This window comes from Mobula birostris, chromosome 10 (genome assembly GCF_030028105.1).
Source record: "Mobula birostris isolate sMobBir1 chromosome 10, sMobBir1.hap1, whole genome shotgun sequence".
In the NCBI taxonomy this organism is placed as follows: Eukaryota; Metazoa; Chordata; class Chondrichthyes; order Myliobatiformes; family Myliobatidae; genus Mobula; species Mobula birostris.
This window is the reverse complement of record NC_092379.1, coordinates 80,602,596-80,629,496: the sequence shown is the minus strand read 5'-3', so window position 1 is coordinate 80,629,496 and position 26,901 is coordinate 80,602,596. Positions and strand designations below refer to the sequence as shown.

The following is a 26,901-nucleotide window of genomic DNA, read 5'->3' as shown; positions in this document are numbered from 1 at the left end:
AGGTTTGTCAAACATAGCTAGTGATGTTGCAACTGAGCCTGTATGAATGTTCCAGTCTTTTGCTTTATAGAGTCAGTTTATTGCAAAACATTATGACATGGATTTTGTAGTATAATACCAGTGCACCTACTGCCTTCCGTTTACCCTCCCACACAATCTATTGGCTATTTTTACCAAAGTGTGAGAAATAACTGGGTTGATTTTTCTGCAGTCTTGTATGAGTGCTGTGTGTTTTGCTGGAGGAATGGTTAACTGCATGAAGCTGATCTGTTGAGTACATCAAGAATTGTGAAGTCCAACATGACTGCTTTACTGTCTAATAATAAAGGACGTTTGGTGCCCTGCTTCATCTTGCTGACAGTTAGCAAGTTTAGGTAACATATCTGACTCTGATTTGTGGCACTTTAGTTTGTGACTCTGTGTGGATGCCACTAATTGTATAAAAGGGTTCCACTGTATACAAAGGGCCATTGGGAGGCGTGACTTTACTAGTCAGGGAAAATGTCCTTGTAGTGCTCAACCTGGACAGCCTAGAAAGGTGGTCTAGTGAGGCTCTGTGGGGAGAATTAAGGAATAAAAAAGGGATAACCATATTAATTGGATTATATGATAGACCATACAACGGTCCGCGGAATATAGAGGAGGAAATTTGTAAAGAGATTGCAGACTGTTGCAAGAAATGTAACATAACTATAGGTGATTTTAACTTTCCATATATAGTAGTAGTCATAGTCATACTTTATTAATCCCGAGGGAAATTGGTTTTTGTTACAGTTACTCCATAAATTATAAATAGTAAAAGAACCATAAATAGTTAAATAGTAATATATAAATTATGCCAGTAAATTAAGTCCAGGACCAGCCTACCGGCTCAGGGTGTCTGACCCTCCAAGGGAGGAGTTGTAAAGTTTGATAGCCGCAGGCAGGAATGACTTCCTATGACGCTCAGTGCTGCATCTCGGTGGAATGCGTCTCTGGCTGAATGTACTCCTGTGCCCACCCAGTACATTATGTGGTGGATGGGAGACATTGACCAAGATGGCGTGCAACTTGGACAGCATCCTCTTTTCAGACACCACCATCAGAGAGTCCAGTTCCATCCCCACAACATCACTGGCCCTACGAATGAGTTTGTTGATTCTGTTGGTGTCTGCCACCCTCAACCTGCTGCCCCAGCACACAACAGCAAACATGATAGCACTGGGCACCACAGCCTCATCGAACATCCTCAGCATCGTCCGGCAGATGTTAAAGGATCTCAGTCTCCTCAGGAAATAGAGACGGCTCTGACCCTTCTTGTAGACAGCCTCAGTGTTCTTTGACCAGTCCAGTTTATTGTCAATTCGTATCCCCAGGTATTTGTAATCCTCCACCATGTCCACACTAACCCTCTGGATGGAAACAGGGGTCACCGGTATCTTAGCTCTCCTCAGGTCTACCACCAGCTCCTTAGTCTTTTTCACATTAAGCTGCAGATAATTCTGCTCACACCATATGACAAGGTTTCCTACCGTAGCCCTGTACTCAGCCTCATCTCCCTTGCTGATGCATCCAACTATGGCAGAGTCATCAGAAAACTTCTGAAGATGACAAGATTCTGTGCAGTAGTTGAAGTCCGAGGTGTAAATGGTGAAGAGAAAGGGAGACAAGACAGTCCCCTGTGGAGCCCCAGTGCTGCTGATCACTCTGTCGGACACACAGTGTTGCAAGCACACGTACTGTGGTCTGCCAGTCAGGTAATCGAGAATCCATGATACCAGGGAAGCATCCACCTGCATCGCTGTCAGCTTCTCCCCCAGCAGAGCAGGGCGGATGGTGTTGAACACACTGGAGAAGTCAAAAAATATGACCCTCACAGTGCTCGCTGGCTTGTCCAGGTGGGTGTAGACACGGTTCAGCAGGAAGACGATGGCATCCTCAACTCCTAGTCGGGGCTGGTAGGCAAACTGGAGGGGACTGGGACTCCCAAACTGTAATAGGGCTGGATGAGAAAGTTTGTCAAATGTGTTCAGGAAAGTTTCCTTAGACATAAAATTTGCAAGTTGAGAGAATGTGCAATACTGGATCTGCTATTTGTGAATGAGACAGGGCAGAAGTTTGTAGGGGAATACTATGTAACTAGCAATCATAATGCTATTAGTTTGAGGTAATAATGGAAAAAGATGTGTCCGGTCCTCGGATTGAGATTCTAACTTGGAGAAAGGCAAATTTTGATGGCATTAGAAAGGATCTGGCAACTGTGGATTGGCATAGGTTTTTTGGCAAATGTGTACTTGGTAAGTGGGAGGCCTTTAAAAGTGAAATTTTGATAGTGCAGTTTGGTTGTACGTTTTTGTCAGAATAAAAGGCAAGGAAGCTGGGGGGTTGGGGGGAGACAACAGAAGACATGAGGTTGCTCAAGCAGATGAGGTGAATGAGAATCCTAAGGGCTTCTACAGCTAAATTAAGAGCAACAGGATGGCAAAAGACCAAATTAATCCTCTGGAAGATCAGAGTGGTCACCTATGCATGGAAGAACTTAAATGCATTTTTGCAGCTCTATTTACTCGGGAGACAGAGTCGATAGAAGTGGAGACAGTCTATAGACGCAACAGTGAGGTCATGGGCCCTATACAGATTATAGAGATGGAGGGTATGTTGTCTTGTGGCAAATTAGGATGGATAAATCCCCAGGGTCTGTCAAGGTGTTCCCTTAGATCCTGTGGGAAGTTGGTGGAAGAAATTTCAGGGGCCCTAGAAGAGATACTTAAAACACCTTCAGCCACAAGTGGGGTGCCGGAGCTTTGGTGGATGGCTAATGTTTTATTTAGGGAAGACTCAAGAAAAAAACTACGAAATAATAAGCTGTTGAGCCTGACATCAGTGAGAAAGTTATCGGAAAGTATTATCAAGGGACCAGATATGAGTATTTGGATAGACAGGGACTGATTAGGGATAGTCAGTATGAATTTATGTGTGGTAGGTCATGCCTTAAAGATCTTTTCAAAGAAGTTACCAGGAAAGTTGAACGCAAGGACTTTAGCAAGGCCTTTCACAAGGCCCCACATGGGAGGTTGGTCAAGAAAGTTTAGTTGCTTGGCATTCAAAATGAGGTAGTAAATAGGATTAGACATTGGCTCGCAGGAGAGGCCAGAGAGTGTTAGTAGATGGTTGCATCTGACTGGAGGTCTGTGACTAGTGGTGTGCTGGGTCTGTTGTTGTGTGTCATCTCTATCAATGATATGGATGATGTGGTAAATGGGATCAGCAAATTTGTGGATGGCACCAAGAATTGGGGTGTAGTGGACGTGAGGAAGTTTATGAAAACTTGAAGCAGCATCTGGACCAGCTGGAAAAATAGCAAATAAAATTTAATGCAAACAAATGTGAGGTATTGAATTTGGGAGGTGCTACGAGGGTAGGTCTTACACAGTGAGCAGTACTGAGGAGTGTGCTAGAACAGAGGAATCTGGGAATACAGATCATCACAGATAGATAGGCTTGTATATTGGCCTTCTAATGCACTTGATTTTAAAGGACATTACACAGTAGAATAAATTTTCCAGTGAACCAGCTAAGTTTAAAGGAAGGGCAGTAAATGGAGCCTCAGAGTATGGCAATTATCTGGTGAGCCCGAAGCTGAACCATTGGGATTTCAGAACAGTCAGGTCTCACTATAGGAGTTCAACTCTATCTCAGTACATCTGTGAAATCCTGAAATCATATGCTTAATCTCTTTAAATCCCCTGTTACTCTACAAGCCATCAAAAGTCTGTCTTGCTTTGGTTGAGGTAGACAAAAACTTAAAAGCAACAGAAATTTATTTTCAGATCCAAATCACCAATGGAGGTTATACAAAGCAGTATTTTACAACATTACTGTAGCATCTATCATTTACCACCAGTAGTCAGTGCTTATCAAACAATGTGCAGAAGCATAAATTGAACATAACATTAAAGACACCTTAGTAACTTTTTATTGCAATGGCATAACTTTTAGTATCAGTAAAAGGATCAAAACATAACTTTTAGTTAATTTAACAAATCTACTGCCATTTTTAGTCTGTCTACCACTTTCCTCAAGAAAAAAAGCTTGGATTATTAAACATATTATGGAAACAAAAGACTGTAGTAAAATGATTTGTTGCAACAGGAAAGAAACTAAGTTTTAATCTGGCATAACCTACTTAAAATCAAAGTTCAAATCCATAGATTGAAAACACGAAATACTTTCAGTAACAAGAGAATATTATGCAATACATCAGTGCAGAAAATTTTCTAGTCTAGTGCCTAGGTCCTGAGCTTTTGTTGCTTTACGTTTAACTTTACATTGAATAGAAATAAATTTAAAGAAAAGCAAAAACAAAATGTTAGTGGACAGCAGCTGATTTAAAAGTACATTTTATTTCTGTAGTGGAAGTAGAAATTGAGGTTATATAACTTGGTCGTATTTTGGTAACTGAATATTGTATGTAAACAGTTTTTAGTACAGCAGTGTATAATTAATGATTTTCTCAGTTATTATAAAAGCAAGAAATAGTAATAGGCCCAATATCCCCCTGAACTTGTCTCTCCATTCAAGATCACGAAGACATTTTACTTCAGATCCAATTTCCAGCACTTTTCTCTTTATCACTTACTTATGTCAATGCTGGAAAACTATAGCTCAAATTTTTAATACACATAATTGAACTTCCACAGCTGTCCAATCGTTCATCATGCTGAGTGGAAATCTTCTCAAGTGAACCCTTAACCTCGCATCGTTGGGAGACTGTAAACCCCAATTCCTGTACCCATTCAGGGAAAATAACAATTTTGAAAGTTTCGGTGGGATTGCCTCTCCTAAATTCTGAAGAATGCAGTCCAGTGTACTTAACTTCTCCACATGGGAAATCTGCTGTCTTTCGGAGCTGGACAAGTGAAACTTTGCTGCACTCACTTTCGGAAAGTATAGTTAAGAGATCAAAACTAAACACAGATGCTTTGTCACCAGGCCCAATAGATCTGTAATCAAATCCTCTCCAATAATGTACTGTTTGCCCTTAATCACATTGACCTTCAGTGACTTAGCGCAAAATACAGTGGATTTCAGTTAATTTAGACACATCTGGACCAGTACATTTTGGTCCAGTTAAGCAGCTGCCCCAATTAGCTGTTTTCATGGAAATAGTTAAAAATATATTTAAAAAAAGGCACTACTGTTTAATTAACAAATTAAGTGTTTAAATGAAATATAGAAAAAATTAGAACAAAAGCAATATTACCACAGGTTGATAAAACCACGAATATATTCCTAAAATTTATCGATCAAGAAATTCAGCCAGTCAGCGCAGACGCTTAGTACAGATAATCGATCTATTACATGATCCATTCCTTTCTTTGAACCTGAAAGTGTTGTGAGTTTGTAGCCTTGGAAATCATTCAGCGTGGCATGATTGTATAAAAAATGGTCTTTTTTTTTTCATCTGCATTGTAGATACATATACAAAAAACTCTTGAAGCAAGTTGGAGTTTTGTAGATCTCCATGTTTCTGCACTTACAGCAACAACACTATCTTTCACGCCATGTGCTTCCTTGAATTTAATGTGGTACCAACATTTCTATCGAGACAAACAAAACCATCCGTTGCTTTAAAATCTTTGTGCCCCAGCTTCTTAGCTCACTTTGTTTTTTTTAAAACATTGGTCCACTGACATGCACACCTCATTCAATTACAGTGGAAAACCTTTTCAAAATTTGGATCCTTCACACTTTTGATTTTGAGATGACCTTGCATAATGCCTATTCTTCTCAATTTATCTTGTAGATGTATTAAGTGTGGAGTTGTAGATTTTGGCACTCCAGTTGTCTCTGCTGGTTAAGAATGAGTGGTGTTAGGTGGATGGCATTTATTTTGTTCTAGCAGGATAATTTTTTGGCTAGTGTTAAATCTTTTCGTCATATCTTGGCAAGGGTCTGAATTTTTTTTAGTCAAATTAAAAAAATGATCAACAATCTCTGCTTTTTGAATTGGCGTTCATTGATCCAAATGGATAACATCACAAGCACACACAACTGACGCTATTTTAAAAAAAATTGTTTACTGTAAGTATGGTGTAATATCTAATGGTTCCACAAGTGTAAGCAACTGATGCTAGTTAGAAGCTGTTTAGCAAAATTCTCCATCCAAATTAAGTGGCATGGTGTCCCAAATAAATGAAAAGAACCCTGGCTATTTTCTCAATTTGTTTTTGTTCTTTAAGGGTTGTCCCAAATAAGAAGCTGCCCTGATTAACTGATAGCTCAATTAACCACAATCCACTGTACAACTAGATCCCTTTGTACATCTATACCACCCTGTTTCCACCATTGTAGACCAAAGTGGATGACCTCAATTTTCCAAATTATATACACTTGCATCCGTCATGTTCTTACCCACACAATCAATACATTTGAAGCCGGTTTACATCCCCTTCCCTACTTGCAATTGCATCTAATTTTGTAATATCAGCTGTCTTGAAAGTATGGCAGGTCACCCCTCAACTAAATTATTCATATAAATCATGATGAGGTGAAGCTCAAGCATATAGCCTTGCAGTGCCCTACTAGTTACAACCAGTCAGTTTAAGAAGGATCTGTTTGTTTCCACTCGTTATTAAATCAGTTCCTAATCCATGTCATTAGTCAACTCCCAACTGAATGTGACCCAATCTTGTTATCTATCCTCCTGTGGAAGAATTTATTGAAAGCTGCTGGAAATCAAACGACATCTACTGATCCCCTTAATGTTCCGAGTCACATCCTCAAAGATTCTCAACAGATTAATAGAATAGTCAAATGTGATTTTTAACTCAAGTCCATGTTAATCCACTTATTCTTTTCAAGATGTTCCAATCTTGCATCCTTCTTTACAGATTCCAGCATTTTCCCTTGCATTAATGTGAGGCCAACAGGTTGATAGTTTTCCCTCTCCATTCTTTATTAAATTTGGGGGGGGGGGGGGTCACAATTGACCCTGTAATTCACAGGAACAATTTGAGGATATACAGTTTTACTGGCTTTCAAAACCACAGTTTTCTTTAGCACTGATTTTTGGTTAATAGTTCAGTTGCTCAGACTTACTAAACCTGTCAATTTAATACCAGTTTTGCATTTGATTGGAGTTTATTTGGTTGGATTCTGCTTATTAATTGAAGTTTAAAAAAGACAATGATGAAAATACTCAGCAGGTCAAGCATCATCTGTTGAGAGGGAAACAATGTCATTAATTTGAAACTAATTGATTCTTTGCTAAATGATGAGCATTTTGAGCTTTTTTTTTTAAAAAATTCCAGTTTTTCAATTTTCTGTTTCTTTGCTTTGCCTCTAGGAACTGCTCATGATTTCCTCAATTATTTCCAAATAGAACTTTTTTCAAAATTTCATTAACTGGTTCAATTTGTGCATGGATCCCAGGGCAATATTTTATACCAGCATCCTGGAAAAATAAACCTGCATAGTTGATGGGGTAGGGTATCTTGTTAATAACATGTTGTCATGAAAGAAAAGTGTTTTTAAATTTAAGGTATTTTCTAATTACTTGTGTTATGGTTAAAGTGTAGAATTTTGAAGAAAGTGTGCAAATACATAACAAAAGTTTTTAAGTAAGACTAATCTTTTTTTATATTTGGAAATGCTTTTGAAAAAAGCTGAAGCACCAGTAGCCTAGCAGTTAATGTAACACTTTACAGAGCCAATGATCTGGGTTCAATTCCTGCCACTGCATGAGCAATTTGTGCATTTTTCCTTGTAACTGTGTGAGTTTCCTCCAGGTGCTGCAGTTTCCAAGGATGCGCAGGTTAGGGTTACTAAGATGTGGGCGTTCTGTGTTGGTGCTGGAAGCATTGTGATACTTGCAGGCTGCCCCCAGCACATCCTTGGACTGCCTAGATCATTAATGTTTCAATGTACCTGTGATGAAGGTAATCTTTAAATTGAAGCGATTTCTTTTAGGCCTCTAATTGCACTTATTCATGTTATACTTTAATGGCCATGCATTTCATTCAAGTTTAAATTATCTTCATGCCTCACTGTATCCTCCTCACCTTGTATTTGCATCTATTTTCAGTTTAAAGCTATAGTTTATTCCATTTAGTTGGGACACATCGGAACCAGTGTATTCTGGTCCAATTAAGCAGCTGCCCTAATTTGCCAAAGTTTCATGGAAATTGTTAAAAAGGTATAAAATAAGACAGACTAATTATAACTGAGTAACAAGTTATGTCAAGTAATAAAGACAAATTAGAATATTAGCAATACTACAATACTGTAAAACTATTAATTCCTAGTGGTCATTGATGGCGGAATTCATCCAGTGTACACTGCTGTGTTCTTTTGACTGTAAAAGAAGAAAATCAGTGCCGACACCTAGTGCAGAAAATGTACAGGCTTCATACAATGCTTTCAACGATTGCAGCCTCCAAATCTTCATTTTCATTCTAATTGCCAAGATGATTACTGATACCTTCAAATTCTTCATAGATCCTAACTTGCTGAAGTAGTGAAATCTCCATTTTCACTCTTGGCTGTTTCTTGCATCCCCAAACTTGAATGCTTGAAACTGCAGTGTGCAGAACAGTTCTGAATTGTCTTACTGCTTATTTCTCGCCAACTTTCAGTGACGAAAATCACTATTTTGAACACAGGCACACAACTGGTGCTATTTAAAAACTGTTCACTCTAAGGACTGTGTTGTGTCCAACAACCGCACAAGTACACTTGACTGATGCTAGTTAGAAACTGTTCAGCAACAGTCTGCTTTCCCGATTAAGTAGCATAATGTTCCAAATAAATGAAAGGTATCTCCCCCGCCCCCCCACATTTTCTCAATTGATTTTTATTCTTTAAGAATTGTCCCAAATATGTATCTGCCACAATTAACTGATTGACTAACTGGAATTCACTGTAGTAGTTGGTTGCTTCAAATAATCATAGATGTAAGTTGTGAGCAGCTGGCACACAAACATTGGTCACGGAAGTACAGCACAAGTTAGTTCTCCTGTCACTCTGGGGAAAAATATGTATTAATTCCTCTCTCCTATAGGCAACCAGTTTTCAATCCATATCAGCATATTACTCCCAATCCTTTGAGCTTTAATTTTCCACACTGTTCTTTTTGTTATGGCTTTATCAAATGTCTTCTGAAAATCCAATACATATGCTAGTTCTCCCTTATCTATTCTACTGGTTAAATTCTCAAATAACCACTGTTGTTTTCACAAGTAGACTTATTGACTTTGTCTAATCCCATTGAAATTTTCTAAGCAACCTTTTATCACGTACTTCATAATAAATTGTTGCAACAATACTTCCAGAATTTTCTGAATGAATGATGTTGTGCTAACTGGTCCATAGTTCTCTTTTTAAACTCTTCCTTTTCAAATTAGTGATATAGGTATCTATACAGTATTATTTATTTGGTTTGACCAATCTGCATAGCCTAAAATCACTCATGATTTCTGTACTACCCTTGTTAGAAGCATTCCTAGTTTCCGTTTGATGCCAAGACCAATGATGTTGTTACTATTTGGAGGCCTTTGGATATTTCCCACTAAGGTATTACTCAGACTCATTCTATAATTTTTTCTAAGATAGTATCCCTGCTGCTGATTTTTCCAATTCCCTCTCCACCCCCTCTCCATATGTTGTGTGCCCACTGCTCATCCTTGTCCTAAATTTTTCATGCTGTCCTTGCCAGTGTATGATTTTTCACCATACTCTCTAGGCCACCATCTTTTGTATTATTCATCTTTGCCCCCATAGTTTTGCAAACTTTGTTCGCTATCTCATCCTCTTGACAACTTATTGTTCTTTAATTTCCTCATTTCCCAGTCATTATGTTTGAAGCTGATTGGGACATTCAGCGGACTTGATCCCATAGGCCATTACTTGTAGTGAATGAGCATGAGATTTAAAATGCAAATGGGACCAGTTGGGACATTCACTGGCTTGAGATCAGTGGGTAATTGGGCACTTGGCAAGAGCCAATAGAAAGCTAAGTTTAAACAGCGCAGTCTTCCCACATTTGTGTCGCTGGCCTTTTAATGTGGAGTGTAAGCTTGTACACCGGCCTGACCTTTAATTCCCCCACATAGCAGACAGTTACAAGAAATGTAAGGTTCCTGAATCTGGTGGTGTGAGCCCTGAGGCTCCTGTACTGCCTTCCTGATGGCAGCAGCAAGATAGCATGACCTCAGTGATGGGGGTCCCTGATGATGGATGCTGCTTTGTTGTGACAATGCTGCATGTGTTCAGTGGTGGTGAGGGCTTGACCTGTGGTGGACTGGGCCGTATCCACTACTTTTCGTAGGATTTTTCTGTTAAAGGGCATTGGCGTTTCCACACCAGACTGTAATGCAGCCAGTCAATTTACTTTTGACCACACATCTATAGAAATTTGTCAAAGCTTTAGATGTCATACAGAATCTTCGCAAACTCCTAAGGAAGTATAGATGTTGCCGTCCTTGGTAATTGCATTTGTATGCTGGGACCAGGACAGGTCCCCCAGTCTCACCAGTCAGAAATATAGCCATAGTCTTACCTTTTTTTTTTATATAGCTACATTGATATGTTGCGTCCAAGTTGGGTCCTCATATCTTGACACCCAGGAACTTGAATTGCTCACTCTCGCCACTTCTGATTCCTCTGAGGGATTGGTTTGTGTTCCCTTGCCTTACCCTTCCTGAAGTTAAAAATCAGCTCTTTGGTCTTGCCGACTGTGCAAGATTGTTGCTGTGCTACCGCTCAATTAACTGGTATATCTTGCTCCTATATGTCGTCATCACCATCTGAAATTCTGTCAACAATGGTAGCATCATCAGCAAATAAATAGATGTCATTTGAGTTATGCCTAGCCAGTCAGTTGTAGGTGTAGAGAAGGTAGAGCAGTGGGCTAAACACCCAGCTCAAGAGTTTCTATAGTTATATTAAGAGCAAAAGGATAGCAAGGGACAAAATTGGTCCACCTGAAAGTCATCATGGTTATTTATCTATGGAGCCAAAAGAGATGGGGGAGATCTTAAATGGATTTTTTGCATCTGTATTTAATCGGGCAATGGACTCAGAATAAATAGAACGAAAGCAAAATAACAGTGATGTCATGGACCATTATGCAGATTACAGAAGAGGAGGTTCTTAGTGTCCTGAGGCGCATCAGGGTGGATAAGTCTCCAGGGCCTGATGAGGTGTCCCCTCGGATCTTGTGGGTGGCTAGTGTAGAAACTACAGGGACCCTGGCAGATGTATTTAAAATGTCCATGGAAAGTGCAGGAGGATTGGAGGATAGCAAATGTTCAAAAAAGCTGTAACAAATAGGCCTGGAAATTATAGGCTGATGAGCCTGATGGGTACGTTATTGGAAGGTATTCTAAGGGACTAGATATACAAGTGTTTGGATAGACAGGGACTGACTAAGGATAGTCAAGCAACATACTTAAAAGTTGCTGGTGAACGCAGCAGGCCAGGCAGCATCTATAGGAAGAGGTACAGTCGATGTTTCGCGCCGAGACCCTTCGTCAGCACTAACTGAAAGAAGAGCTAGTAAGAGGCTTTGTGCGTGGTAGGTCATGGCAACCAATCTTAGTTTTTTGAAGAAGTTTCCTGGGAAGTTGATGGAGGGAAGATAGTGATGCCTACATGGACTTTCACAAAATCTTTCAAGCCCCATATGGAAGGCTGGTTAAGAAGGTTCAGTAGCTTGACATTCAGGATGAGATAGTAGGTTGGATTTGACATTGGTTTTGTGGGAGAAGCCAGAGACTGATAGTAGATGTTTGCCTTTGGCTGGAGGCCTATGATTCATGTGTCTGCAGGGATCAGTGCTGGGTCCATTATTTGTCATCTATAGCAACAATCTGGATGATAATGTGGTAAACTGATCAGCAAGTTTGTGGATGACACTAAGATTGGAGATGTAGCAGACAGTGAGAAAGGCTATCAAAGCTTACAGTGAGGTCTGGACTAGTTGGAAAAATAGGCTGAAAATGGCAGATGAAATTTAATGCAGACAAGTGTGAGGTACTCCTTTTTAGGACTTTAGGACTTGCACAGTTGACGGTAGAGCACTGTGGAGTGTGGTAGAACAAGGATCCATATTTGTTTGAAAGCAGCATCACAGGTAGATAAGGTTGTAAAGAGAACTTTTGGGATATTTGCCATCATAAATCAGAGTGTTGAGTATAGGATCCTCCACCATCAACACTGCACTCAACTGCATCTCTTCCATTTTTATTCACACCTGCCTTCACCCCATCCACCTGCCAGGGATAGGGTTCCTCTTGTCTTCAGCTATCACTCCACCACCCTCTGTGTCCAGTACATGATTCCCCATAACTTACACCATCTCCAACGGGATCCCACCACCAAGCACCTTTCCCTCTCCCCCACTTTCTGCTTTTCGCAGAGATTGCTCCATACGCGACTCTCTTGTCCATTTGTCCCACTCCACTGATTTCCCTCCTGCTCGTCTACCTCCTCCCTCACTACCATTCAGGGGCACAAACAGTCGTTCCAAGTGAGGCAGCACTTCACCTGTGAATCTGTTAAAGTTATCTACTATAACCAGTGCTCCTGGTGCATCCTCTTGTATATTGGTGAGACCTGATTTAGGTTGGGAGTCTGCTTCGCCGAGTACCTATACTCCGTCCGCCAGAAAAAGTGGGATCTCCCAGTGGCCACCCATTTTAATTCCACTTCCCATTCCCCTTCAGACATGTCAGTCCATGGCCTCCTCTACTATTGCAATAAGGTCACTCACAGGTTGGAGGAGCAACACCTTGTATTCCAACTGGATAGCTTCCAACCTGATGGCATGAACATTCATTTCTCTGGTGCTCCTTCCCCTTCTCTTTCTTCTTTGACCTTCTGTCATTCAGATACCCCCTTCTCCAGCCCTGTATCTCTTTTATCAATCAACTGTTGAGCTTTTTACTTTACCCCTTACCCACACCCCCAACCTTCTAACTCTGACTCCTCATCTTTTTTTATCCTGTCCTGATGAAGGGTCTCAGCCCGAAAAGTCAATATTACTCTTTTCTATTGATGCTGCTGGCCTGCTGAGTTCCTCCAGTGTTTTGTGTATTTGAGGAGTTAGGATGTTATGTTGAAGTGTACAAGATGTTGGTGAGACCTAATTTGGAGTATTGTATGTGGTTCTGGTCACCTACCTACAGAAAAGATGCCAATAAGATTGGAAGAGTGTAGAGAAAAATTAAGGATGTTACCAGGACTTGAGGACCTAAGTTATAGGGAAAGGTTGAATAGGTTAGACTTTATTCCTTAGAGCTTAGAAGTATGAGGGGAGATTTAATTGAGGTATATGAAATTGAGTGATATAGACAAGGTAGATGCAAGCAGGTTTTTTTCCACTGAGGTTGGGTGAGACTAGAACTAGAGGTCATGGGTTAAGGGTGAAGAGTGAAATATTTAAGGGGAAATGAAGGGAAACTTCTTCACACAGGGTTGTGAGAGTGTGGAACAAGCTGTCAGTGGAAAATGGTGGATGCAGATTTGATCTCAGTGTTGAAGAGGAATTTCAATAGCTACGTGGATGGGAGGGGTATGGAGGGCTGCGGTCCAGGGTGCAAGTTGATGGGACCAGGCAAAATAACAATTCAGCATTGATAGGTTGGTGAAAGGGCCTGTTTCTGTGGTGTAGTGGTCTATAATTAATGAAAATGCATTCACCTTGGATATTATCTGTTTCTATTTCCACAGATCTCTCCAATTTAGACGCATACAGTTTATATTTCAGATGTGCCATATCACATCATCCTAGTCTTCCAAAACTAAGACACAAAATGCTGGAGGAACTCAGCAGGCCAGGCAGCATCTATGGAAAAAAGTACTGTCAACGTTTCGGCCTGAAACAATGACTGTACTTATTTCCAGAGATATTACCTGGTCTGCTGAGTTCCTCCAGTATTTGTGTATGTTGCTTGGGTTTCCAGCATCTTCAGATTTTCTCGTTTCTTAGAAGACTTGAGTGTTATTTTACTAATCAATTTTGATTTTAACATCACACAGTATTAAAAGTTTTCTTGTGCAAAATCTGAACTGTTAAAATTAATGATAAATGTTTTATTACATGTTTACTTGTATATAGTTCTTTGCTGTACGTTATGAGATAATTACATAATATACATGCACAATCTTAAAGATTTGAACAGTATTAGAGATTATTTCCTTCCACTCTATTTTATGGGTTTTGAGGTGGTCATGACACCAATGTTGATTCTTGAGAATCTCGGACTGATCATGCTTAATTGGATTAGTGAATAATCTTTCTCCAAAGGTGGAAATTTGGGGCTCTCTGTGCCTTTTCTACTTTGTGCAGTTGTGAGCTTATCTGGTCATCTCAAGAAAGATTGGATTGCCTGGTATGCAAGTTTGATACTAGACTTGCAAGTAATGTGGCCTATTCATTGGAGACAGGTAGAACCAAACACTATTCTTAGAAAGTAAATTGAAGTATCTGGAATTGTAATTGTTTTTATGGGTTATATAATTGAAAAGTAATTAAGTTTGTGTCCCTGTTTTGGTTGTACTATAACTAGAGTTGATCTCCATTGTACCGAAGGACATGCGTGATTCACAGGAGCAGTATTGAAGTGGGGGATTACAGCTATTGGGAACAGGTGAATAGCCAATACATTTCCTGTTTCAGGATGTGACCTGATTAATATTATTGGGTAATAGTGATTTAAAATGTTTAATGTGATGGAATACTAAACTAGTAGCCATGATAGTTGCTAATAAATTCAAGAATAATAAGAGGCAAAACTCTCATTGAGACTAGCAGTGGATCTGCCATCCTATCTAGCCTTTGATAGGAGGATCGTTAGTGGAGTTGTGGCATCGGCCTGTACTCAGCAAGTTATCATTTGTGGAATTTCGGTGCTATTTGTTTGGGCTTCTTGGCAATACAGCAAGTATAGTTGCAAACTACTCATCCAACTCTTAATCCATATTTGTTTTCTGAAAGACAAATTTGTATCTTTGTGAAACCAAATTCCCAAGAAAAAAAACTGTATCCTGGAAGTAAGTTTTGCTTTGATTGTAGAGTTTTATGGCCGCCTTTCTGAACTTCTGCCTTCGTTGCTACCTACTGAGTGCAATAGTCTACAGTTCTGTAAAATCTTTTGCCTTATTTTGCTCAAGTCTGAGCATTAGTCACGAATCAGTTTAAAGAAATGAATTTCGCAGGCAATGATCAAAAGCAAAAACAAGTGAGCAAATAATAAGCATGACAATCTGGCATTTGCTGCCACGAACAGAATTAGGAATTCTTACTGGTTTAAATTGGAAGTAGAAAAGGAAATGAGGCAGACTAGTCTCATAATAGTGTGTTCAAAAATAATCACTGGGCATGTGAACAGGAAAAATATTTTTAGTGATTAGGTGGGGCCAATAAGCGATGGGAAAGCAAATATTCTTGGTAAAACAGATATAACTTTATAGCAAATGAGTTGAAGATACTGTTAGTTAGAAGCTCACTTTTATACCATGTAGTAACAGGCCCTTCCCACCCAACCAGCCCCCAATTACATGTGACAAATTGTAAAACTTGATTCTTCATGCTCCCTGGAAAAAACTTTATGCTCTTATTAGCTCCATGATTTAAACAATGGGTAAACATCTTAATCAGGTTTAAGGCTGATATCAGTTTAATATTATAGCTGTAATAATTTTAACAGCTAATAACCATACACACTGGCATAGCATGATCCCATATTTTATATTTCAGTACGAATCAGCTTTTTTGTTTTTGCCATTTTACAGTCCTTGTGCTTTAGCCTTATTTACCTTTAAGAAGCAAGCTGGATAGGAGTGAAACAAGTAGCAAATTGTAATGCTGTTGAAAGCATAGCTATGCTCTCAGAATGTGATATTTTTAAATAAGGTCAATAAACAGTAATATTTTTGCCTAAGAAACTAGTTGGCAGTCTTGAACAGATGATACTCTGGTTTCTGACAGGAAATTTCAGCTGAAAATTAATGTATTTGTTGATTGCTGCTACACATCCAGCTTTTGGTGGGGCATGACTCAATATTACTGCTCCTGTAATGGGCAGGAAGGGAATTGTTTAAGTAACCTTGTACAGAGCTGGTTGTATGCAAGCATAGAATAATTAGTAAAAAGTCGTAACTGTACTGAGATACTTGAAGTGTGGCTGCTCTGAAGCAATGCATACTACAGTTAGAATGTTGTCTGGGCTCATTCTTTATTATATTTGGTGCTGTCAGTTATTTTCTGGTACTATGAATGTATAGAATTATCTGAAACTTGTTTTCTGTGATGTCCACTCTGTGCTTCTCGCAGAGTGTTGCATCAAACATGGGCTTCTGCACTTTGAATCAGGATTGATCCTTTGCTTGATGGTAATTTGAGTGTGGGGGATATGCCTTTGGTGAGCTTGTGGATATGCATGTTGCTGCTGCATTTGATGGTCTGCTGGGCCTCTTAAATGCCTAGTTTTGAGCTGTTGGATCAGGCTGTAGTATTTTGCACAACAGTGAGGGAATGGGGATTCTTCAAAAAGAATCGGGCAGGGGAGAGTGGGGTATACCAACTTTCAAACCATGAGGACCTACAGTGATCACTTCCACAGTGCAGTCATGACAAATACATCTGTGGTAGGTTGACTGAGAGCAAGATCAAGTTGGTTCATGCATTATTCACTGATTACCTGCACTGTCAGCTGACCTTCAGGATGTGGCCATTGGGGATTGACATTTTCGCAGGCTGCTCTGAATCAATGTTGAAGTTCCCCTAAGCCCTGTTCCTGAATATATTCTGTGCATTTGTTTCATTCTTTCCAGTGCTGTTCAGTGTGGAGGAGCACTAATTTATTGACTTGAGGGAGGATGGTAGGTGGTAATCATGAGGCGGTTTTATTAATGATGTCTGACTTGATCCTATGATACCTCATTGGCATCAATTTTGGAAAATCTGTTTCTTTTCTCTGTGTATGGTTTTATTGGCTTTTTAGATGGTTCTTTCCTGCAGTGGTATGGGAGATGTATTTTGTAAATGTGATGGAATCGTAAGGCAATTAAGTTAGGTAGCATTGCAGTAGGTTGTTGTATACAAAGTCTCCCAGCTGCATGTGCAGAATACTTCTGAAGGTCATCCATGTGAGTAATTACACTGTTTGAATTTGTTGCCTAGTTTGATTTGAACTGCTCTGTTCATTTGTCCTCTTTTGCTTCAGTGTAGTGGTTATGGGACACGGGGGAGAACCATTTCCAAGGACAGCTGCGTCTGCCCCATATCATTGGTCTGCAATTAAATATATCCAGGTTAGGAATGGAAAGCAGTTTACTTCCTGAAGGGCATCTGTTGACCTGATTATGATCCAGAAGTTTTGTTGTTGCCACAGTGAGATTAAATAAAATCCAGATTATTGAAGGCTCGTCTCCTGCTCTGGTATGAGCTGAATTTGTCCATGCTATTGGCCTATTATCTTGTATCTTAATTGCTGCACCCTTGTCCTGTGCAGTGGGAATAATGGTTGAAGTGGTCCAGCACTTCTGATGCTTTCATTTATATACTCAGAGTAAAGTGTTTGTGTAGTTCTGCTCCAGCATTACATTTTTGTAGAGTGGAAGGCAATTAAGGACCTTAAATAATTCTCCTACATTAGGCATGTTTCAAGATTGCTTGTATAATATCACTGGCATTTGATTTTATGAGCAGAAAATGCTTCAGTGTGGCACAAAACTTTCTGACATGTACTTTGAGAGAATAATAATGAAACACAAGCTTTGGTGAATCATGATTGACTTGGTTTTTAATTTTCTAGGTCTGAATTCCAAACCCTTTTTATGAGTATGTCTCCACTATAACAGCTTGATCTAGTAATTGGTTACATTTTACAGCTGTGGGTGATGTGTTTTTCTTCTTCTGCCTTCTACAGAACCTTAACATAAAAACTTTGGCGGATGATGTGGTAAGCCTGTTCTGGAATGTACTGCTCTGTATATGCCTTAATTACTAAATCATGCATGCAAACAAAATATAGGTTTTAACATCCCTTCTCAATTTTAATGCAATGATATTATTTCTGCTTCAGAAGTGGTTTGTTGCTAATAAGTTAGTGCATTACCTTACAATTATTTCCAGTGCTATAAATTAGTTCTTGGCATGTTGCAAAAACTTAATTAACATTTAAGAACTAGAATGTTACAACTTTTAAGTAGTTTGTTTTTGGAAATTCTGAATTGATATTGCTGTGAATGTAGAATCAAATAATGATCCCAAAATCAGATTTAAAAATTGCATAAACCTTTGTCTTAAATTCCTGCCCTAAATTTTTCAATTTAATTGTTTGCAATCCATGAAACATTTTTCAGAAAATTTTGCTGTTTGAATTTATTGTTTAGGTTGATTTGCAGTGATATGTTGAGTTGTCTTTTTTTCCCTTTCCCTACTTCAGTGTAGTGGTTGCTGGATAGCTTGACCAATTTTTAGTTTTCATAAAAAAAATTGTTAATTCATCTTTTAAAAGTTTATTATGAGCAGTTGCAGAAGTGGTAATAAGTGGGCAAATTAAAACAGATTGTGTTTAAATAGGAAAGCACTTAGAAATGTCAACTGTTCAATAAATGATGGGCATTTTTCCAGATTTTAAATTTTTCTTGTGGTCAATAATTGATTCTCTGGTGATCATTTATCTATCAAAAATAGTAACACAAGGCTTTAAGAAACTGAGGTTGGATTGTTCCTTTGTGGATGTTAGAAGTGCTCTTCTTAATGGATTTTCCAGTTGTGTTTTTCTAATGAAGACATTTTGTATTGACCTGAATTATTGAACAGAAACTCTCCTTACAGACATGTTGAAACTGATCATAAATTCAGTTAAAAGTAATCATGACAGTGGAAGAGTTAATACTGCTGCCTTGTAGCTGCAAAGAACCAAGTTTGATAAGATTTTGTGCTGTCTGTGTGGAGTTTACATGTTCTCCCTGTGACAACATGTGGTTTGTTTTCTTTCACCTCCCAGATTCTGTGATTAATTGGCTACTGTAAATTGTCCTAGATGAGTGGTAAAAGAATCAAAGAGGAATTCGGTAGATGTGAGAAAATAGGTTGCTCTATGATGGGGAATGTATCTGCTGAGTTCTCTCTGGGAGCTGGCATTGACTTGTTGGACCAAATAGTAATGTCCCATGTTGTAAATATGTTAATGAGATTCCCTTAACTAACTTGCACTCTGTTCTAACTGCATGCAAACTGACACAGAGCACTTAAGTCTTGAAAACATTTGCAGTGTTGTCACATGGTGCACTATATTTTAATGCATGTTTATGAATAACTTAGCTAAAAATATTTTGGAATGTTTAGAATTGAAAGCTAGCTGAGTATTTTAAACTTGATTTCTGGCCTATTTTGATGCGTGCTTTTCTTCCTGAGGACATTTTTAAAGAACAGTAAGGCAACTTGCCTATGTTTATGTTTGTATTAATGACTTTGATTGGGTAGTGCTGGAAATTGATCATACGGTTAAGTTGTCTAAAGCTGATCTCCAACAAACATTTAAGAATAGACCTGCTGTAACAATTAATCAACTATATCACAAGTACTGGAGTCGATCACGGAATATAAACTTAAAGTTCCTCAACAGTTACAGTATAGTTACTTATGAGCTTTAGAAAATTGTGTTCATTGTTTCTTTGTTTAAAGTCAGATTTGCCCCTTAATTTTTCTGAAAATGGACACTTCAAATTGATATTGACAATTTGCTGCTTTGTTAATGGATGGAGCTTGTGTGGTGTTGGCCAATAAAGTACAGTATTTATAATGGAATATATTTAAGGAACCATGGATAGAGAGCAACACGTGGAATTAAATTTTGAATGTTTTTATTATTTTGACAGCGTGACAGATTAACCAGTTTTCGGAAATCAACTGCGAAGAAGGAGAAACCTCACATTCAACATCCTACTGATTCCCAAGCAGTTATGTGTGATTTGCCATTAGCACAACCAGTATTTGAAGAATGTTTCATGAATCTTTCGGAGAAGGAAATTTTGGATCTGTTCGAGAAAATGATGGTAGGTATCGAGACTTAGATAATAAAAAAGATTGGCTCCAAAAAAAATTCCATTTATTTCTGAGGTTTAACAGTTCAAATGTTTTTGGGCATTTCTCAGTCCAAGTGAAGGAATAAAATGGTTAAAATATTTATGCCCTTTGTGCTTAAGGAAATTGATAATACACTGCACAATGTTTCTTATTAATGAGAGCATAGGATTGTTTTTCTTTTAAGTTTTTGAATTTCAGTTTTTAAACTTGCTGTGTATACGACGTCTTATAGAATATTCTTAGTATGTTCAGTAGTTTTACCAAAGACAATACTTATTTTCTCCGAAATAAACATATTTTAAAGGAAACAGTTAATATTTCATTATGCTTAGTTCTGGTCAGATCTTCCTTAGTTATGCTGGAGTATTCTGCAAAGTGCCACACCCTCTGGAGACATCACTAACAGCTACTTCTGGAAATATTCATTTAAGTATGCATGTAGAAAGATACAATATTAATCCCAAAGGAAATTAGTGTCGCAGTAGCATTACAAGTGCATAGATAAACATATACAAATATTATGTGTACACTTTGGATGAACTGTAAATGATGACCTTGTGATGATGCATGTGTCTCATAAATTAACAAAATCTAGCCCGAGAAGCGGGCAAGTTGGGCAATTCCTCCATCTCCGCCGCATCTGCTCTCAGGATGAGGCTTTTCATTCTAGGACGAGGGAGATGTCTTCATTTTTTAAAGAAAGGGGCTTCCCTTCCTCCACTATCAACTCTGCTCTTAAACGCATCTCCCCCATTTCACGTACACCTGCTCTCACTCCATCCTCCTGCCACCCCACTAGGAATAGGGTTCCCCTGGTCCTCACCTACCACCCCACCAGCCTCCAGGTCCAACATATTATTCTCCGTAACTTCCGCCACCTCCAACGGGATCCCACCACTAAGCACATCTTTCCCTCCCCCCCTCTGTCTGCATTCCGCAGGGATTGCTCCCTACACAACTCCCTTGTCCATTCGTCCCCCCCCATCCCTCCCCACTGATCTCCCTCCTGGCACTTATCCGTGTAAGCGGAACAAGTGCTACATATGCCCTTACACTTCCTCCCTTACCACCATTCAGGGCCCCAAACAGTCCTTCCAGGTGAGGCAACACTTCACCTGTGAGTCGACTGGGGTGATATACTGTGTCCAGTGCTCCCGATGTGGCCTTTTATATATTGGCGAGACCCGACGCAGACTGGGAGACCGCTTTGCTGAACATCTACGCTCTGTCCGCCAGAGAAAGCAGGATCTCCCAGTGGCCACACATTTTAATTCCACATCCCATTCCCATTCTGACGTGTCTATCCACGGCCTCCGCTAAAGATGAAGCCACACTCAGGTTGGAGGAACAACACCTTATATTCCGTCTGGGTAGCCTCCAACCTGATGGCATGAACATCGACTTCTCTAACTTCCGCTAGGCCCCACCTCCCTCTCGTACCCCATCTGTTACTTATTTTTATGCACACATTCTTTCTCTCACTCTCCTTTTTCTCCCTCTGTCCCTCTGAATATACCTCTTGCCCATCCTCTGGGTCCCCCCCTGCCTTGTCTTTCTTCCCGGACCTCCTGTCCCATGATCCTCTCGTATCCCCTTTTGTCAATCACCTGTCCAGCTCTTGGCTCTATCCCTCCCCCTCCTGTCTTCTCCTATCATTTTGGATCTCCCCCTCCCCCTCCAACTTTCAAATCCCTTACTCACTCTTCCTTCAGTTAGTCCTGACGAAGGGTCTCGGCCTGAAACGTCGACTGCACCTCTTCCTAGAGATGCTGCCTGGCCTGCTGCGTTCACCAGCAACTTTGATGTGTGTTGTAAGTTGGATGGTAAACCATTTCTTGAATATTTCAAGCTTACAAAATGAGATGAATTCATGACATAAGTAATGCTAGCTGCTCAAGGCCTGCTCGACGTGATTGAGATTTGTTTACATAATGACTGATGTTGGAAGCTTTATGTTGTAGTGCACTAGACTTTTCGAAGAGATCAACGAAATGCCAAAAGCATGTTTCATAGTCCTGAAAGGCAGAAAAGAGATTTTTGTTTTTAAAAAATTGATATTGCTGAGATAAGAAATGGGTACCAAACAATAACGTGAATCCTCTGTAGCTAGCTTAGACATCAGAACAGGAATCTGGAAAGGAGTGTGTTGTAGGCAGTAATCATTTGACACTTCAATCCTTAAGTATATAGGTTAAATGAAATTGGCATGGAATATACCTGGGAATTAATTTTCAAGCATCCAAGTGGAAATGGGGCCATTTAGATCTAGTGTAGTCACATGCATTGACACAATTAATTCATGGCCATGTAAAGAATTATCAGGGGAAGAATTATCATTCTATAATTTATACTGAATGAAATTTTATCTGAATTGAGTCCAAGCCATCTATAAAGGTGAAATAGGTCAGAAATACGTGGCAAATACTGTAAGAAATTTAGAATTTTTAATGATAGTTATTGCTGGATAAAATGCCACTGATAGAACAATAGCAAAAATAGAAATTCAAAATTCTATTTAAATTGTTTGCAAATTGTACTAGGTCAAAGGAGTGCAATTATTTATAAATGGAAACCATTTATGGGTATAAAATTGAGAGCATGTATGGGGTATAAAGATTGGCATGTTAATGGGCTACTTCGAGATGGAAACGTGGATACAATTGCAAATTAGTGGCAGATGTGTTTGATTCCACATGATTAATGTGGTTGACATTGTGTTAAAACTAAGATCCATAGTACTGGATGAGTTAAGTTGAGAAATCCTATAGTCAATGACATGCACCCAGTGGGCATTAATAATGTTATGAATCAACTATAGTTTTTTTAAAAAAGAACAGTCCTAGGAAATAAAACATTTAATATGTAATCCTATTGTGCTGGTGAGCAAATAATTTTAATTTCAGTTTGAAGAGGCAGAAGTTTATTTTTCTTTGTGAAACATCTGATCATTCCTTGCATCTTACCTTCTGCTTGCCACGATAGTAATAAGATTTAATTAATCTGTTGCCTTTCAGTTGTGTTTTCTGTGCCTCAAGTATCTTGCCTTGCTAAATAATGAGCTCATTTTTTCTCTTGTTTCAGTTTATTAATATTTTGGGTAATTATTCATCTTGCTGAAATTGGGAAGCATTTTTTTCATTTTCAACAATTTGGGGGGAAAAATTGTCCAATTCTAATGCCTTATTCTTCGAATGCACCTTATTGGCTATATAATTACCCAAATTTAAAACCCCTTTCCAAACCCATGATTCCTGTTACCTTGGCGAAACCGTCAGGAATCTCACCAACAGTGGCTTTGGTTAAAGTTGTACACCATCCTGCCTTAGGAAATATCTAATTTCTTCATTGGCACTTCAGTCAGAACTGAGCTTTCAATTATTTCAGTACCATCTCCACAAAGGTAGAAAGGCATGGGCAATAAATACTGAAGAGATCCACATCCCATAAATCAATTTTAAAGTAAACTATTTGTGCAGTTTTGAACACTGCTGTATTTATTTTTCTTTGAATCAGATATACATTTTTTTAGGCAAAAGTTAACAGATGAGTCCATGGAGAACAATTACTTGAGAGGATTGGGAAAGTGGCTAGTTTCTATCTAAGAATAGTATTGATACACAGTATTATACCAGTCATAGTATTGGATAAAGTTTACCATGTAATATATTTTCATAGAAACTTAAAAATGATGGCAGTTCAATTATATGCAGGATGTATTTTAGTATATACTAAACACTTGTTGGATGTTTGGGAATCATTCTTGGATATGAATTAAAAGTCCCCCAGAGTACACGTTTAAAATGGTGGAGAATGTAGGTATACCCAAAGGTTGGTTATGCAAGTAGAAATGATTCATAAAATGGTAAATTTGAGAAATGGGTTATTAGCTGCACTAGCTTGAGAAAAGACAGGTTGAAACTCTCCAGTCATCTTCCTCTGAGAAGGAAAACTATTCTTTCTAAGTAGAGATACTCCAGGGCATGAGTTTTGAGAACTTATTAGTTTGAAGTGTCCTTAAGTAAAAACACTGGCTGAGATTGCAAAAGTTGCGCTGTTAGGTTAAAATACAGATTAATAAAATCTTGGTGAACTTTGAATCTCAATTAAATCTTACAATTATTATGGAGCTGTACTGCAGATTCAAATATATCTGACGACAAAATTCTGAATCAGAGAGTTGGAACCTGCAGTTGAAATGTAACAGAATGGGTGAGGTGTGAGATTGTTAAGGTAAGTGCTAGCTTGCATCATACACTGGAGTCCCCTCTACAGTTACCTGTAGCCTTTGGCAGTAGCAGATGTCATCAGGTAGTGTCCAACCTTCATAGTGTTTCAACCCTTAATTACTACACTTTCCTGTTGGCTGGTCAGCAGCAATGGCCAAGTTACTGCCCACCTGATCCTGACTTTCAGCTCAACTCCTCTCTCGCCTGCTCCATATCCAGCAAGACACTCTTTCTGCTTTCTCCCCCATCCTGCGAGCTGCTTGGTTCTTGCCCAGCACAGACAGCAACCTCCATGCTGACCTTGCTGGGAACCCTCCGCAGCAGATTTCCCTGGGGAAATGCCATGTCTGCCATCCTTTGTTCCTAAACTCCTGGACCAAGGATGGGTACTTCAGGGCCTTCCTCTCATGGGGCTCTTCGTATCTGTAGATGTGAACTTCCCGCTATTCAGGACATTTACAAAGACAGGTGTGTAAGAAGGGAGAGTCACATCACCCCAACCACAAACTGTTCTAGCTGCTACCATCCAGAAAATAGTACAGCAGCATAATAGCCAGGACCAACAGGCTCTGAGACAGCTTCTTCCACCAGGCCTTCAGACTGATTAATTCATGCTGATACAATTGCATTTCTATGTTATATTGACTGTCCTGTTGTACATACTACTTATTACAAATTAATATAAATTGCACATTTAGACGGAGATGTAACATAGAGATTTTACTCCTCATGTATGTGAAGGATGTAAGTAATAGTCAATTCAAATTCAAATCCTTCCTCCATGGTACAATGAGCTCCACCAGGATGATTTTCTTGTCTTCGGTGGACCACAGTATGATGTCTGTTTGAACTGTGGTTTGCACCACCTTTATGAACTTCTGCTTCCTCCCCACATTGACCCTCATCTCCCATGATTTGGCAATTTGCAGCAGATTGGATTTTGGACTTGATATGACTGGCATGGCCCTCTCCTTGATGAAAATGACTGCCCTGTTAGCTGGTCTCTTTTTACACCTTTCTTATTCCAGTGTGTCAGCAAAGCAGAGCAGGACCTTGTCATGGTGCCACTTATACCATCCTTGTGCTAAAGCTGTTTTGCAACCGGACAGCATGTGTGCCACTGAACTCTGCTGACCACAAAACTTGCATTTAATGTCCCCTGTCAGCCCCCATGTGTGCTGCTGTAATGGTGTAGGGAGAGTCATGCATGGATCGCAGGAGGAAAGAAATATAGAAAAGCTCCCATCTTCAAGCTCTGCTGAAGTGGTCATGCGCCTGGGAAGATCTCATTTTGTCCAGGCACCCTGTGACACTAACTCTATTCCACCTACCTTTTGTCCTCACGGTTCCATACCTCTGTCTGGACCATGATGCGCCTACCTCTTGCACTTGCATTCCCCCTTTGTTGGAAGTGTGCTGAGCCAAGGCCTAACCGTCCCAGGCATGGGTTGCTGATGATGTCTCTAAGTTGCGGGGAGTTCACTGCCTGGTCTATGGCCAAGTTGGCAGCCCACTTTCGGCCCGATCTTGTTGTGACTTCTGCTTGGTTTATTAGCTTGTCATCAGAGCCACTCAGTGTTAACAGAACTGTACACTTTGCCACCTTGAACTCCTCCACTACTGATGACAGTGGGAACTGTAGCTGGTAGCTGGCTAGATCTTGTGTAGAGCCAAACTGAAGGAAGATTTTGGGGGGGGGGGGGTATCCTTAGCCACCTCCGCAAGTGCAAGTTGACTTTCTTCTCAATACCTACTACAGTAGTCATGGGAAACTTGTACACCGTGGAAAAAGCCAGAGCAGCCTTGGTAGAAGACCATATTGGTACAGCCATGTACCGGGGAGTCCAGTTTTGCTAATCTTCTTCAGCCATTCTTCAGTCTTCACAGTGTCAATGATGTTGGCACTGTCATTGCTGCATTAAGACACTTTACTCTGTTGTCCTCTATGGATGGAATGACTTCTCCCTGTACTTGAATACTGAACTTGCTAGTAACCTTGCCCTTTTTGATCACCATGCATCTGGGCTTCCTGGCCTTGAAGGTCATCCTAGCTCAGGTAGCTGCATTGTCTGAGGTTTCCAATACTCACCTTGTTTGAATGTGGGTTACAGTGGCTACTGTGATGTCATCTATGAACCCTGTATCTTAGGTTGTCGGATGCTTGGATCCAACACTGGGCCTCGGATTATTGAAATGAATTTATTACATCCTCCGCATACATGAGGAGTAAAAATCTTTATGTTACGTCTCCGTCTAAATGTGCAATGTGCGATCATAGTAATTTATAATTATAATAAATAGAACAATCAATGTAACATAGAATACACTCAAATCAGCGTGAGTTAATCAGTCCAATGGCCTGGTGGAAGAAGCTGTCCCTGAGCCTGTTGGTTCTGGCTTTCATGCTGCGGATGGTAGCAGCTGGAACAGTTTGTGGTTGAGCTGACTTGTGTCCCCAATGATCCTACACACCTACCTTGGTAAATGTCCTGAATCATGGGAAGTTCATAACTACAGATGCACTGGGCTGTCTGCACCTCTATCCGCAGAGTCCTGTGATTAAGGAAGGTACAGTTCCTATACCAGGCAGTGATG

At 39.7% G+C, this 26,901-nt stretch overlaps 1 protein-coding gene across 5 annotated transcripts in view; it reads left to right on the top strand.

The window, feature by feature from the left end:
• The window catches only part of diaph2 (diaphanous-related formin 2), a 631,396-nt gene that overhangs the window by 29,290 nt on the left and 575,205 nt on the right, over positions 1–26,901 (top strand). For 3 of the 5 annotated variants that reach the window (XM_072270520.1, XM_072270516.1, XM_072270518.1), the window contains exons 2-3: positions 17,913–17,945; positions 19,873–20,049. The exons of 1 other annotated variant lie outside the window; for it this stretch is intronic. In XM_072270520.1, the coding sequence (XP_072126621.1) occupies positions 17,913–17,945; positions 19,873–20,049 (210 nt within the window). The remainder of the gene's footprint in view (positions 1–17,912; positions 17,946–19,872; positions 20,050–26,901) is intronic. One more of the 5 variants, XM_072270519.1, reaches the window with a different exon arrangement.